This window comes from Lonchura striata, chromosome 1, assembly GCF_050655825.1.
Source record: "Lonchura striata isolate lonStrDom1 chromosome 1, ASM5065582v1, whole genome shotgun sequence".
NCBI lineage: Eukaryota > Metazoa > Chordata > Aves > Passeriformes > Estrildidae > Lonchura > Lonchura striata.
This window is the reverse complement of record NC_140703.1, coordinates 31,268,530-31,284,226: the sequence shown is the minus strand read 5'-3', so window position 1 is coordinate 31,284,226 and position 15,697 is coordinate 31,268,530. Positions and strand designations below refer to the sequence as shown.

The window sequence follows — 15,697 nt, the reverse complement described above, 5'->3', positions numbered from 1 at the left end:
CACAGATTCTTGGTCCTTCCACCTCAACTCAACTGACTTGCCTTGTGCCATCCTGATTTGGAAATATTTTCCTATATATAGGAATAGTTTATAGGAAGGAAAATCTAAACTGCATAAACACTTTTGCTCACTGTAACTGCACCATGCCAGGATTCTGCCTATCACGATAGGCTCAGTGAACAGCTGGGTACAAGCTCAGTGTTGTTGAACTTCTTTCAGAGGAGCAGACAAAACACCAAAGGGCTGGATGGGATGCAGAGAAAGGCTCTGTGTCTCCGTGTAAACCAGCACTGCTCCTCTGCTGGGCTGCTGCCTCCTCTTCCAGAGCACAGGGCCCAAGCAGAGCTGGACCTGTGCAAACTGTCAGAGAGAATGTCCCAAAATCTGGGATTTGCACCTGAAAGACAGTGAGTCAGGAGGGGATGGGGAAATAACAAAAAAGGGAATGTGATAAAATGTGGTAAAATAATGGCCATCCAAGGTATGATAGATTTGGGAGTCCCTCTTTTCCCAGCCTTTGTGATGGTAGTAAAGAAAACAGTGAAAGTGGAAAGCTTTTAATTCAAAACTGAGAGAGGAACCATTTTCACACAGTGAATAAGGAGATCCAAGGACTGATTGACAGAGGAAGTCAGAGAGTACAAGGAAACAGGGAGGTTTAAAGACAGACCAGGCACACATCTGAGCAGTGAGAACATCCAGGCTGGTAACAGGTAGTGCTGAACGTGTTACCCACAGGAGGAGAGAGCACCCCATTGTGTGTGAGAAGAGAGAGCAAACCAATGTCAGGCACTGAGAGAATATTATGTGATCCTGATAGATATTGGATTGCCCCTCAGCCCATGAGGGCTAACCAGCCTTTTCTCTACCTCCAAAGCATCTGGCAGACAGAGGTGATTGAGCTAGACACATCACTCCCACCTGAAAAAAAAATAGCAGCATTATCATATGCTTAGGAAGATGCTGGTACCACGCTGGACTGTCTTGCCTTATGTTGGCTCTGCTCCAGGGTCTGCCTGAAATTGCATGGGATGGTTGAAGCAGACAAGTCTACCTCGCAGCTCTGCTGCACTTCTCTAGGATTCAGTGGAGAAAGGGGTGGCATTTGCAGTAAAATACACGGATAGCTGGGTAGCTAAAGAGCTGTGCAGTCCAGACATGCTCCCTGGAGTGGGCTAGTTGTGACTTTTGGGTGTGGCTGCGCTACCTGCAGTCTAAGGATACCTGAGTGCATTTACTACCTGAGTGCCTGAACCTTTTGGGGAGGGAAGGTGGGAGCCACACAGTAAGAAGGTCTGTTCATGTACCTGCTGAAATAACAAAAAGCTGTTCTGGCTGTGGTGACCTTCTCTCAAGTCAAGAGAATCTTCCATCCTGATCACAGAGCAGCCTCAGCATGGGGAGAAATCACCCATGTGGCTCTCATTACTTAAGTGTTTCTTCTGGGGTTGCATTCAGTGGCTGTACAAGAGCAGTGCCACAGTCCTCCATGGCTGTTCAGAGGGGATGTGAAGAGCATTCTCTGACTGCATGAAACCTAAACACATTGAAGGTCTTGAGAGGTAGGGCTTGGCAGACTCATGCTTACATTTCTAAGTACATCCTTAGCAGGAAGAGTGTGACAAAGAGCCATAATGCCACTTGTAGATCTTTCAGGAACATGTGAGGACTAAAGGAATAAATGAATGAATGAAAAGGGACAGTCAGATAGGAGAAAAAAAGAAAAGGAGGCTCTGAAATGCAGCAGAAAGGAGAGACTGAACCTGTGATTCTTCCTTCTCTAGTGGCATTTAATTTCCCCTTCCCCACTGTGAAAATGTCAGAAACGAACAGGCAACTTCAGTAAAACAGAACTGAAAGAGAAAGAGAAGGCAGCAAAAGCCTTAGAAATGGCTTCACACAGGCAGAGGTACAGCCGGCTCTGTCAAACAGGCATGCTCCCCCACAAGCACATACAGGGGTCAGAGGGGTTTTTCATCACATCAATTTATTTTAAGTTCTAAAATTAGTTTCTAATAAGTTAAAATGCTCAAAATGTGCAACAGGGCAGGTAGCAGGGCAGTGCAGGGAGAGGGAAAGGAGAAGAGAGTAAGCATGGGGGGAAAACCATTGTCAGAACTGCAGGGGAGATGGATTCCAGCCATGTCCTGCATCCAAGTGTTCCACCAGAGAAAGCCTGAGAGAGAGGCCATGAAGGAGGGGCAAAGAGTGGGACAGAGATGTGGCACCAAAGCAGGCAGTAGCTACTGGCTCAAAAACTCCCAACAGCTCCAAGGCATCTCTGCTGCTGGCCACCTGACTGCAGTGGTGAGTCTGCCTCGCCCTGGCTGCAGCTTCCAGCCCCTCTGCAGGGACAGAGCTCCCAAGGTCCCCTGCATTGCTCATGCCATCCCTAGCCCCTCCTGCACGGTGTTCATCTCTCTCTGCATGGCACACAGAGTTTCATCCTCCTGTGCAGACCGGCCCCGGTGCCCCTGCTTCCATCAGCACTCCGTTTGCTGGGTCTTCCCTTTCTGCTTTTCCTCCATGGGCTTCCATGGCACATTGACTGCAAACATCCCTTCCAGTGCTGGGAAGGCAGGAGTCCGTGCCTGAAAGGGAAGCGAGAGGCTACGTCAGACACGGGAGGGAGACTGAATGGCACAGGGCTTCTCCCTGCCATGGAAGACAGTCCCACTGCTTGCAACCAGAAGGCTTCCATTCTTTCCCAGAGCCAGGGAAAAAAGATACTCTCTGAGACATGCAATTTCTTCTAGGGGAGGCTGGCTGAGCACAATCCTCCTTGGTGTCATGGACATAAGGAATAACAAAGGCAGGACATGGCTAAGGGAGAGCAAAGACTGATCTGGACAATGGTCAGGCCACTGTCAGGTTTGAGGGTATGTCAGATTGGAGAAGTAACAAAGGCATGAAGGCTTGTGCAAAATGAGATAAGAACAAATTAAAGACAGAACTACTATCACAAGTGACTTTCTAGACAGTGAAAGGGGTAGATCTCAGGGCTCCTGATAGCAGGATAGGGTTACACACAGGCAGTACAGCAAGAAGGATGAGATTAGTTAGAGAATGACATGGTAGGTGTGATCTCAGCTAAGAGGAAGGGACTGGGGTTTGCTGACAGATTTCTGCCAGGCTGAAGGGAAATGAAAAGCACAAGTCTTCAAAGACCAGTCATTATTAGCACAGAGGGTGTGAAATTGCTAATGAGTTAGGCAGTGGATAAAGTTGAGGAGCCTCATTTGGAAGAAAGAGGATGAGAATATCACGCAAGACACATATTTTGGGAGAAGTCAGCACTACCCTGAGTGACAGGATCAATGAAATGCAACAGTACCAATCAGACATTGATAGGATCAGGGGATAGGAATAGGATTCCCCAACAGCCCATCGGGTGTGCAGGATACACCACAGGCAGCATCCAGTTTGCAACCAGCACAGGGACAGCAAATGCAGTCTCAGAGGATGCCAGCAGAGAGAGAGAGAAAGCCAGAGAAGGAAGAGCTGATATCTCTGCTCGAGGCACCACCTCATCTGCACTCGGAGGAGGACGAGCCCAGCGGGGAGCCTGTGCAGAGAAGGGTGTGAATCACAGAATCACAGGGTGGTTGGGGCTGGAAGGACTTTTGGAGATGATCCAGTCCTGCTCAAGCAGGGCCATCCAGAGCTGGGCGAGGAGCACCCATGGATAGAGGAGCCATGCTGCCACATGGGAGCCTGGCTTGCTCAGCACAGCAGGGCCATGGGGCTATATGCAAATCCTTTGGGGTGGTGAATATCCTGAGGTGGTGAATATCCTGAGGTGCTGAGTATCCTGGTGGGATGAGAGCTGTGCTGAGCAAACAGCTGGACACCCATTTCCTGCTAGCTGAGGCTTTACAGGTACACTGTCTAGGGGTTCCAGTCCAAGGTTTTGGGACAGAAAGGTTGGTTCTGATCACCTTGCCCTGGACTTGCACACTTTAGAGAGTCTCACAGAAAGTGTAGATTTCTGCCTCATATTATCCTTTACCATCAGTGCTGATTAAGAACGGATGACGAAGAACCTGTCACGAGCTGCTCTTGCACTACCCACAGTGGTTTTTTAAAAATTTCCACCTTGCTTCTTTTGTGATGTTGCCTGCCTTTAGTCTCCAGCCACTGGGACTTGCTAAGACTTTTCATCAATTTTGTCACATCCCTCATCTTCAGCTCGAGGCAGTTTCAAGGCTCCCAGCTCTTTCACCAGGGTAAGCTCTTCCAAACTTACCTCGCTCTGATCGCCCAGCCCCTTCCCCTCTAGAATTGTCATCATGGGCCCTTTCCATGAGGTTAAGTAGGAGGCAGCTGCATCACAGCTACTCCCGAAAGGTGGCCCTAGTCTGCAAAAGGAAACCTTGAAGGATGATTTTGCCATGTTATTAATTTGCAGAGCAATAATATGAAAACTTCAGAGAAAGAGTCTGACTTTTTTGCACATTTTTTTCCAGTGACGTGCTGGAGAAGGATTAGTCCTGGTCTGGTCTTGAGGGATCATAAAGGCGAGGTACAAGGCAGAGTTTTCAGAGGACAAAATACTGGAACAAGCTGAGCAAACAAAGGGCATTAAGTTGCCAGAAGCTGAGAGCTGAGGTGTGAAGGCTGAGCCAGAAACAACAGCCCTGCATCAATATTGGTGTCAGGCACCAGCAGGCATTGATACAAAACAGGAGATGGTCACATTAAACCATCCAGCTAAGGAATGAGAGAGAGGACATCTACAAAAGCCTGGCCATTAGCCCTCCTCTACTACAGCATGGCTTGATCTCTGGAGGAATCAACATGAAGCTTTTCAAAGCTGTGATTGTACCTTAGGAGGTTTTCTTCCTTCTCTGAGGTGTCTGACCTGCCCCTGAGGAATGCTGTGGTTAGCCAGACCTGCCCATGCCCAGGGTACAATGTGCCAATGCCACAGCTTTCCCTGTGTGTCCCTGACACCATCAGCAGGTTGCTCCAGCCCCATACCTCCTCTGGCCACTGTGTCCCAGGATCTTTCACTGCTGTCTCTGGAGTAATCTGGGGAAGGTCAAATAAGGGTGGATGTACAGGAGAAATAACAGAAATGAGGTGATGGACACTTACCCTTTTTTGTAGGGCCAGAGCCACAACACAAACAGCAAGCAGGAAGAAGAGGGTGACTGTGAGCCCAAAAGTAATCTGCCCACTTAAGACAGAGGGAATGATGGACACCTGGGCACCTGTGAGGAGGAAGCACAGTTAGGAAGGAAGGGATGGTTGATTTTGCACCGGGGAAAGGGTGGGACTGCACAGCAACAGGCAAAATAGGAAAGAGGTAGGCAGGGAACTGGAAGAAGCAGCATGAGGAAGTTGTGAAAGCTAAGAGGGGATGACAAGAAAATGGGATTCAAGTGGTCCAAGGGGAGAAGGACAGGATGAGGTTGAGCGAGGAAAGGGCACCAAAGAGCTAAGCTGGGTGAGGAAAATAAAAGGTTGTTTGCAGACCCATGGAGGACAGTACCTGTGATCTGCAGGTCATACTCCACTGCCCCCAGTCTGCCTTCTGGGCCATGCACACTGCATTCCCAGGTGCCCGTGTCCTTTTGTGACACTTGGGGTATTTCCAAGGCAGGTCCCATCCGGGAACCGTGGCCCTCCAAGCTCCGGGGAGTAGCCACAGCCAGCTTGCTCTTAGTGGGGGCTGAGCCAAGGTGTGTCCACTGGAAATGCTCGTGTCCCTGGGAGTGCGTGAGGCTGCAGATGAGCAGGAAACGATTCCCCTCTGACACTGGGCCTTGGATGCTCGGAGTCACTGTGGCAAATGGAAAAAAGTAACCTCAGGAAAGCCTACAGGCATGTTCACATCTCTTCCTCGTCCATTCTTCTTCTGTTGCATCTTTTCTTTATTACACCCTCTAAACTATTTTCTTTGTCTTTCTCATTTTTAAGAGGAATAATTAAGTCACCCAGGAAAGCCCCTGATTCCAACAGAGTCCAGTGCAGTGCAATGCCCTGAACAGAGATCTTGCTTCCTGCCCCAGAGTGGGAACCCATGACCAGGAGCTACCCATGCTCATTGCACAGCTGTGTGGGGATGTTTATCTGCAGTGAGGGACCCCAGTCTCTCCTCTCACCTGTAAGCACGGCCAAGGTCACGTTCCTGCTGATTGTCCTGTGACCCACAGAGACAGCACAGCGGTACTGCCCTGCCTCACCCGGCCCCACCGTGGGGAGATGCAGGGGGAAGCTTCTGCTGCTCAGGTTCTGGGAAATGCCCCTGTCTTCCAAATGTCCTCCTGCGAGGTGGCTCCACTGGGCTGCCACCACACTCATCCCAAAGGCTCTGGGCAGGTAGCTCAGACTGCACGGTAGATCGGCTGCAGAGCCAGCTGCTGCATAGACCACAGGGTTGGTTGGGCCATCAAAACCTGAGCCAGGGAAAGAAGACAATGTGGAGTGGTGCCTGGAAAGAGCTCCTCAGGGAGAGGACTGACCTGGGAAGTGAGGACAAGAGGGAGCTGGAGCCATCAGGGTTAGTCAGTCACATCAAAAGGATCAGGTTTGGGATGCTGGGCTATCAACACAGAGGCTGAGCTCACCTAGAATTTGCAGGTTGAATGTGGCAGAAATGATCTCCTTATCAGAGTACCGAAGCTGGCAGCGCCAGGAGCCCGCATCACTCATGGCTGGATGGAGGATGGAGAGAGTCCCGGACAAGGAGCAGAAGGTCCTGGAGGTGGGGCCCGGGTGCTCCTTGTGGAACCAGCATGTTTCCACAAGGCTGGCCCGGTGGCTGGAGTTGCAGCTCATCAGGAGCAGCTCACTTTCTATTACAGGACTGGGTGGACTGAGGGTCACTGCAAAAAGAAGGGTTTGGGTTGAGAGGTGAGCTAAGGTCATAGGGGAGCAACCAAAGCAGCCCTTTGTGTCTGCACTGTCCTAACTTTATCCCTCAGGCAGCTCTCCCTCCAGAGCTGAGGGCAGACAGCAGGAAACTGCACTTTCCAGAAAGTGCTGCCTGTGCTCTCACCTGCCCTTCCAAACACGGCATCCCCACCCTACTCCACCTTTACAACCTCCCCGGTCCTAAAATCAACATTCCCAGGTTTTCCATCCTCTCCTACCTGTGATCACCCCCAGCTCCACGTGGCAGCTGTGCACCTCTGTCTTGTATTTCACCTGTGCCTCGTAGAGCCCAGCGTCCTTGCTGCGGACGGGGACGATCCGCAGGGAGAAATCGCCCTTGCGTAGGGTGGAGTCCTGCAGTGACACCCGGGGCTTCATCAGCTGTGCTGTCTTCTGGAGCCCTGAGTCCCCAACTTCCAGCACCACGTGTGGCTCCTGGTGCACACTGGAAACAGGAAATATGAGTGGCTCATGCCAGAGGCAAACATGAGATAAGGGAGGGGACAGGAAGGAGGGAATATGGGGAAGGAGGGAACATGGGGAAAGGAGAAAAGGGGCTCAAAGGGCCTCCAACATCCCCATTCCCCTAGGAAGGACTCATATCTCTTTTGGCCCGAGCATACCTTCCCCCATGCCTCTTCCACAGCACAGATATCTTGTCAGGCAGTTTCTTTGAGCTCTCCCTTGTCTTTCTGGGGCTCAAGTGGCAGGGCAGCACGGCTGAACTCCCCTCTCTGACCCACACTTTCTGCTCCCTGCTTCTCCCCTCTGACAGTCCTGGTAGGATGTGTCCAGCTGTAACAAGATGGAGAGTTGAGCAAAGAGAGGGATTCAGTATTATCCCACTCTGGGATGGGGATGCCATCTTTTCCAGGGTGAGTTAGAATACAGCATGATATCTGGCCACCTTCGGTGGAGTTGGAAGGGCAGAAATTCTCCCTTCCAGCCTTTCCAGGCATCAAGTAACACCCAGACTCAAATTACTGAGCTATTCTGCCCCCCTCCAATATGTTCAGCCCCTCTTACCAGTGAAAGGCAGCAGAGTGAAGATGAGGAACAGCACCAGGGACACCGACCTCATGGTGTCATCCAGGAGAAGGGCTGCTTCTCGCTCAGCTTTGTGCTTAAGGAGGTCCCAAAGCTTGAAGAGAGCAGCAAAAATGAGGCATGGGCAAAGAAAGTTGTTAGAACGGGTGGGTGAGCACAGAGGGGTCAGTGGGATGTGCTTGCTGTCATGCTCTCTCTTCCTCTCTCAGATCAAAGCATTTCCCTAAATGCCTTTATATTGCAGGTGGGCAGCGAGTTTCCTCATATCACTAAGAGGATGCGTCACGACCAAGAAACCAGTATGAGCCCGGGGCACGTGAGGGCAGGGGAGGGAGGGACCAGAGACACTGCTCTAAGCATCTTTTGGTGGAAATTCTTTGGGTCGCTGTTGTTTTTCTTACAAGTTTCGCTTCTATCTAGCCAGTGGAAAAAGTGTAGAAGGCACTTCCCAGCAAGTACCCTTCATGTTTTTCTTTCATCTCTTACCTTTTTTGGTTTGATCTTCCCGTCTCTTACAGATTCTCTCTAATTCTTTCAGGGTTTTTGAGAACATGTTGGTCTTTTTTTCTGCTGTTCTTTCTTTTGTTGGTTTTCTTATTATTGTAATTTCTCCCCCCCCCACACACACTTCTTTAATATTTCAAATGTGCTGATTTCTTGGCTTTTTCCCATTGGTCAGTTCCCAGGCAGCACGAGGAAAGGCTGATGCTCCATGCTAAGCTCCAGCCAGGACACATGTGACTCATCAATCTAGAGTCCAAGGCTAGTATGGGACACACCTGAGGTGGTCCAAGGAGACAGAGGAGAGCATCCAGAGAGAAAAAATGAGCACTGAAAAGAGGGGCTGTGTGCTGGGGCACTCTGAGGAGTGTGAGGGAGGAAGCCTCCTGCTCCAGCAGCTCTGGGGGAAACCCACTTGAGCTCATGTGCTGAGGGGGCTCATCCTAGCCCCCAAGCAGCTGCTGACCTTTGCACAGGGCAATACATTTCCATCCACGTGCCTCATCCTGGGCCCCCTTTTTGTTTCAGAGAACCCCCACTGCTGTGGTTCACAGTTTCCAGCTACCCACTGGCTCTGAGTCTTTCAGATTATCAGCCCTTCATGATGAGTGTCAGACACCCAAGCCCCTCGGTGGCTCATCCACCAAGGGCTTGGGCTTTTTCTGAGGCTGAGGGAAGGGAGGTGACTCATAGTGGCCACTTCTTGACTGTAGAAGGGTAGAAGGAATTCTTGCTTGTTTTCTAGTTTTTCTCAGCTGTGTGGTGAAGGTGGAGGATAAAAGAGAGGCAGTGCTATGCTTCCCCTCAGCAGAGCTCAGTTGTAGGGACAGCTCTCAGGTCTTTCATCCCACGTGGCTCCTCAGCCTCCTGAGCAATGGGACTGGTGTTCAGGTGTAACCCTGTGTACCTCCATGCCCCTGAGGGACTGCTCTGCAGTGGCCCTTCATGCCCTCTTGTGTGACACAGCCCAGAGGATTGCATGGGAGAAGAAGACACAAGTGAAGATGGGGGAGAAGCTGTGACAGTTGTCAGGAGGTGTTTTTTCCTCCTGTTCAAGAAAAACAGTTTGTGGTGACCAGTTCAAGCACAAAACATCAACCTCTCTTTCCCTTGAATCAGCAGCGCAAGAATGGTGTGAGTGTGTGGGTGCAGATATGAGAGAGAGAGAGAGAGAGGGAGAGGAGGGAGTTGGAACTGTGGTGGAGAGGCACGTACAGCTCCACAATCCAGCACCCTCTGCTCCCCTTCTCCTGGCTTTTTCCGGGGGACACACCAAGCTCACTGCTCTCCCCCTTCGTTTCAGCCCTCCCTGCAGCCGTAGCCTTGGCACGCTGGCACTGTCCCCCTCTCACCCCCCAAACCATCCTTAGTGCAATCCATACTCCGGGAAATGCTCGTCTCTCGTAGGGACCAGCAAAGGAGAGGATGTGTTTCCATCCTGCCGCCGCTTCCCCGAGAGGCGTTCCCAAGGCACTGATGGAGAGCCCTGGAGAATGACAGGCATTGCCTGGCACTGGGGGGCATTCAGGGCCCAGGGCTGATTGTGCTGAGCGAGCACGTTGTGAAAGGAAGGTTTTGGAGGCACCGTTTTACTCAGCAGCAGGCTATCTTTAGCAAAGACACGGTGACGTTCGCCTAACGACCCACTTTAAATGCTGACTCCTCGAATGCCATTGTCGTCATCTCCCAGAACAGGACCCCGGCGCAGAGATAGCAGTGACCGGACAAAGATCAGCATGGGAACGTCTTCTCACAGTCTGTGCGAGTCCCTTGGGCAGAGCCGTGGGGAATGACAGGCAGGCTCCGACGGGAGTGGCCAGGGCCAGGGACACAGGAGCCCAGCTCAGGAAATGCTCCTCGGTCTGTGCCAGGCATTAGCAGCTCCAGCCAGGTTCCACCCACAGCAGACACCTTGTGCACAGCCTAGTACATCGCTTTTCTTCTCTGTCTTGGCACGTCTTAGAGATGCAAAGTACCCTGACCAAGAAAAATAGGAATAGCAAAAACACTGTCCTGCAGTATCATCGAGTTAGTGTTGCTGAAGGAGTTTGTAGGTGAGTTTCCAGATTGCTGTCATACCTCATTTTCCTCTGAGACATTCCACTTCCACGTTTTGGTCCTTGCAGCATCAAGTCTGAGGCTGGTCATTATCTTCTGCTTTTATGCTGACTTTCTGTGGTACTCCAGAATTTATTTTCAGACTATAGCTGATCTAAGAAACGACGGCGTGGCTCGTAGCCTGGGCTATCAGCTGGTCTGGGTGTTCCTGAGATAAAGTGCTCGACAGAAAGGAGCTCCTGTAAAACCTCCTGATTGCTGTTTGCCCAGCACAAAAGCAAACACAGCAAGCAAAAACAAGTTACTTGCTAATAAGAGATAACTAATAACTCCACGGTAAGGGACTGTAAACAAAAAGCAGCCACACCTGGGGAAACAGAAGGGAAAGTCTGGCAGGGATGTGGTGTGAGCAAGAGCTGCTGGGCAGGTTGGTACTCAACAGGCAACTGCACAGGCAGCAGTGTTTCCAGAGATCAGAATGGGATTAACTGCAAGACTTCTGGCACTGCCTGGGAAGCTTAGGGAGCAAAAACGACATCTCAGGTCAGCTGCAGAGGGGATGAGTGGAGCTGCCCCTCTCTGGGCACTCAGGACAGATGCAGCAGCTCCCAAGCCACCACCACGGTGCTGCAGCAGGGTCAGGCAGCAGAACACTGAAGCAGAAAGAGGCAGTGCCCACGCCTTTGCAGGCTCTGTGTGAAATGCAGAGTGGGGAAACACATGGAAACAGCAGCCCTGGGGTAGAAGGATGCAAGCCACTCTATCCAAACAGTGGGCCGTGGTGGTTTCTGCCAAGGCACCAACCCAAGATGCATTCTGTGTATGAAATTGGGGGTGGGTACAAACTTCCTTTTTTGAGGGAGGAAGTGGCTGCTCCAGTCTTCCTTCTGTCCCTCTGTGAAGCCTGGAAGCAGAAAATTATACCTCTAGGAGTAGGCTATACCACATGTCAGTGGGACCCATTCATCTGAGGTGACAGTCCCAAAAAGGAGTGAGGAGAAGAGGATTGGAAAGGAGAAAGTTCACATCACTCAGCAGATCCGGGTGAAACCAAAATGTGCCCCTGCAAAATTTCTTGGAGTAGGAAGAGTGACTGTATGCCTGACTGGGAGGCTTTTCTGAGAAGGCCCTTTTTAGAGGGGCTGCTGGATGGGCAGTGCCTGACTCACCACAGGTCTCAGATGGTGCTGAAGAAAGTCTAGTGGTGACCTGTTTCCCAGAGTCCCACAGGAACACCTTTAGGAAAGCATAGCTTTATGGGGTTTTTGGACAAATCTGCAGCCTCTTTCTGCAGTGCTATAAGGCAAGCATCCTTTCAGACAGCTGAACATCCCAGAGAAACCTGAATTAGAAAGTCAGGAACAGCACTGGGAGGTGCTGACTGAAGCCGTGGGCTGCATTTCTGCTAAAACAGCCCTGGTGATTTAATTACTGAAGAGAGTCTGCAGCATTCATGGGCATGTTCGGCAGCTGGCAACTTGTATCTGGCCAGCATTCTCTGTGGAGAAGTGTGTAACTATTCTCTTTCAAAAGATCCTTCCTGCAGGAAAGATGGGATGCTGCAGGATCCCCTTCAGTCATCCAAAAGTGCATAAGGTGATGGCTTATCAGTACCTTGGCCAGTATTTAGTTAAATGATCTCTCTTTGATGCCACAGCCCCTGTGTTTTGCAATACAGAGGGTGAGGTGGATTAACTACAAAAATCCCTGCAGCAGGCTAGGTTACGTTTTGACTCATCTCTCATTGCAGCATTCATGCTTTTAATCCAATGGGAAAATATGCAATAGCCTCCCAAACATCCTAGGGCTGCAGTAGGTTTTCTCAAGAGCAAAGAGGTACCCAGGAGCTCAGCACATGGTGGCAAGGTGGTGTCAGGACAGGCTGTGAGGCTGATGCTGGACATGCAGTGAAACCAGGGCGCCCAGATTCCCCCAACAGACTACAAAAAAGCCACTTCTTAGGTGTGGCTTCTTTGGTTTTCAGTCTCTTCACAGTTTTGCAGGGAAACTGTACAAGTGCTTTTCCTAGAGATTTTTTTGCCTGTGGGACCTCCAGAACAGATGTGGGTTGTGTCTGCTGGTCTTAAGAGTCACCAGCAGATCCAGGGGAACAATAATATTTCTCCTGATGCTGAGAGAGAAAGTTTGATCCACATATTTCAGGCTCATATCCCCATTGCTGCTGTTTATCTCAACTGACAATACAGAATCCCCTCAGAGAAAAGCCACCACAAAAGGATGTGTCTTCTGCTCCTGGGGCTCAAACCCTTTCTGTGTTCTACTCTGGGCAGTACCATGGGTCTCTTCAACGCAGAAGAGGCACCTTGTTCATGCCTCAGATGCTGCTGTTCAGGGCATGGAGGGGTCTGGCTCTAGGCTTAGTTGCATGTGTCCTCAGGAGCTGTGAAAAGCAGATGTGATCCATGTGCTGTGTTTTCATGGTGCATCGTGGCAGGAGAACAGGAGCCCATGTCTCATGGTGCACTGCATCTCTGGAAGCTGCAGGCAAACACTTAAAAAATAGTGAATATGTTGTTTCTTTCTTAGTGGGAAAGCTAGATATGGAAAATGTAGGGTAACTAAAGGACCATGTGATGCTATGAGAAATCATTTGCAGACAAGTACAGCCACAGGGAAGGTTGCTGTGGGTGATGGCACAGCAAGGAAGAGCACAGCAGTGCTCCAGAATAGTCCTGAAGAGAACAAAGTCTCTGATTTGGTGATCCCCAGCCACTTGGCTCTGAACAAGAAATTGCTAGGGAAGGAGATGGTGCATTTTTAAACTCAAAGGGCTCATTGTAAATCAAAATGGATTTATTCCTTTATAGTTTCGTTTTCAGCTGGATCAATTCTCCGCTGCTCATCAGTGTTGACAAAAGAGAGGCAGCAGGAGAGATGCAAGGGAGGATGGGATTGCCCCTCTCTGCAACACTGCACATTTTTGCTGGGTTAACAGGATTGTGTGCCAGACTGCAATTCAGAGGGTGCTGGCAGCTGAGCTGCTCTTTCAATTTCCTCTCCACTTGGCACCTCATGGCAGGTAGCACCCTGTAAACTTCTGTAAGATATCTTCTACCACCTCACTAAGAAAAAGCCCCACAGAACCAAATGAACTCTCTTGTTTGTTAGTCACGGCATCACAGGAAAATTCAGCTGGGAAGGCACCTCTGAGTCTCCACCCCTCTGCTCCCAGCAGGAGGATTCTCAGACTAGACTGGGCTGCTCAGGGCCTGGCCCAGGTGAATCCTGGACACCTCCAATTGTGGATAATCACTGCTTGCTGAGCTGCTGCCTTTAGCACTGCAAAGAGACCTGGCTGGCTCTGCAGTACCCCCGCTCTCACCATGCTGGGAGGTGACTGGTGCATCCAACAGGCTTTCCTGATTCACCCTCAAAGCAGGCTGGGACCAAACAGTTGGAAGTACAAATGGACTTTATTGTTGCCGGGAAAGGGTGGAGTCTCCTGTGTCACTATGAGGGCTGGGAGAGATCTGGGTTCCCAAAATGGAAAGCAAACTGAATATTACAAAGTTGGTCACTGGGGTGCAACTGAGGCAACAGGGAGTAAACATGGGTTTAAGCTTGATTTTTTTTCTTTTTTTTGGTGCCATTTATAATTTTTCCTGGTTCTAAGAAGTTGCTTGCAGACAGCAGATCCCATTCTCCAGGAGGAGTACACTCTGAGCAGCAGGTTTCTCTGCTAGGTTTTTCTCTGAAAGCCACCAAAGACCAAAGGACTCTCTTTAGCTGCACAGCATGTGAGAGAGTAGAAGATAAAACAGCTAATGCTTTTGTGTCTCTGTAAATACTTCAGACCCTTTGCTGATGAGATGAAAGTCTCCTGGAAATTCAGAGTATGCGAGCTTCCAGTGCTAGGCTGCCACAGGATTTGTTCAACATCCAAATTCCCATGGATGTCTTATACTGCCAAAACATGATTAGGAGGCTTCAGATCTCTGCAGGTGTGACTGTCTCTTCTGGCATGGTGCATATATTTGGCAAGGTTAACAGGAAGCCACTGCCTCCGAAGACCCATGGTAAAGTCACACCTTGAATTCAAACATAAGGTTCTATGTTGAGGAACAAAGTATGTGGATCACACTTCCAGAACAGAATACAGTATCCTGGGAAGACAAGACTCCAGGGAGGCAGATAGATGGTAAAATGCTGTATAAAATGGGATCTCAAAGAGTGAACAGATTGTGTTACCTCTGTTTACAGCACAAGTTACTGGAATGTGTCCATATTTCAAAAAAGGATGTGGAAAAATGGAAAAGGATTTAGAAGAGTGGTACCAAAAAAAAAAAAAAATCCCATTTGAGAGCCTGGGGATCTTGCTTTGAAATGAATGAACTTGAGGTGTTTGATTTCTTCTGCCTAATCTGAAGAAAACAGTGGTGAACTCAGGTGTTTTACTGCAAACAAAAGAAAATTCATTTTATGTGTCACAAAGACAGTATAATTCTTGGTGGAGGATGATGTGGAGGCCAGGAGCATAAATCAGTTCAAACAGAGACTGGGTTATTTGTGGAGGATCAGTTCCTCTCTGGCTTTCCAATGTGCTGGCTTGGTATGAGTGGCAGCTTAGGATCCTAAGAGAGCTAAGAGTCCTTGACTCTTGCACAATCCATCTTTGACATTTTTTTCCCATGAGCAGAAGATGTGAGCTAGAGGCAGGCTCTCCACTCCAGCAGAGGAACACACAGATGACCAGAGGCTCTAAATTACATCCCAAAATCTGTCTGGAAAGGAGGTGCATGCTTCTCACAGAAAGAGACTAACACGGGAAGAGATTTTGTCATGGCCTCTTCACCACCTGCAGACTGTTAACAGGAGAAATGGTCAATGCCATCCTCTTGCTCAGCCCCAGGATATGGGACTCTGCAGGATTAAGGAAACTGAGTCAGACATTCACCATCATAAGAATAAAACAGCATCTGCTCAGATTTCTCCAGGCTTTTTCCCTTACTCACAGCCCTGAGTGCAGGGCCTCCCAAAGAGTTTGTGTGTGCCCTTTTCAAGACTCAGAAGTAAAAGCCAGCTTGTCTTGCTCTGCAGGAAAACTCCAACGGAGGGAAACAGTGGATGAGCATGAGGCACACAAGTCACAGGGAAAAGGAAGGAAAAAGCTCCTGGATTCAAATGAAGTGAGGTGGTGGTGGCATGTGGGTGTGGGGACTTTCCCCTGAGTTTGGCAGGGACTGCCTGTTTT

General features: G+C 49.8%; 1 protein-coding gene across 5 annotated transcripts; it reads right to left on the bottom strand.

Moving 5' to 3' along the window:
- Nucleotides 1-335: 335 nt before the first annotated feature.
- Nucleotides 336-9,068, bottom strand: LAG3 (lymphocyte activating 3). Of its 5 annotated transcripts, XM_077790830.2 has the most exons (8): nucleotides 7,906-9,068; nucleotides 7,503-7,674; nucleotides 7,098-7,324; nucleotides 6,573-6,830; nucleotides 6,108-6,401; nucleotides 5,495-5,785; nucleotides 5,098-5,213; nucleotides 336-2,591 (listed from the first exon to the last, which is right to left on the bottom strand). In XM_077790830.2, exons 1-8 carry the CDS (start codon nucleotides 7,958-7,960, stop codon nucleotides 2,484-2,486), a joined length of 1,521 nt encoding a protein of 506 aa, XP_077646956.2. In that variant the 5' UTR covers nucleotides 7,961-9,068; the 3' UTR covers nucleotides 336-2,483. The 5 variants fall into 5 exon arrangements, with proteins under 5 accessions (XP_077646956.2, XP_085429055.1, XP_085429046.1 ...); XM_085572929.1 differs by having other exon boundaries at nucleotides 7,503-9,068; XM_085572920.1 differs by having other exon boundaries at nucleotides 336-5,213.
- Between the last annotated feature and the right edge of the window lie 6,629 nt (nucleotides 9,069-15,697).

Bases quoted from the DNA above. Each gene is read 5' to 3' on its own strand.
- LAG3 (XM_085572915.1), bottom strand. From the start codon at position 7,744: ATGGCATCCCCATCCCAGAGTGGGATAATACTGAATCCCTCTCTTTGC. The intron at 6,402-6,572 runs GTGAGCTCAGCC...TCCCTGGCTCAG, and splicing joins ATTCAACCTGCAAATTCTAG to GTTTTGATGGCCCAACCAAC. The intron at 5,786-6,107 runs GTGAGAGGAGAG...CATTTGCCACAG, and splicing joins GACCTTGGCCGTGCTTACAG to TGACTCCGAGCATCCAAGGC.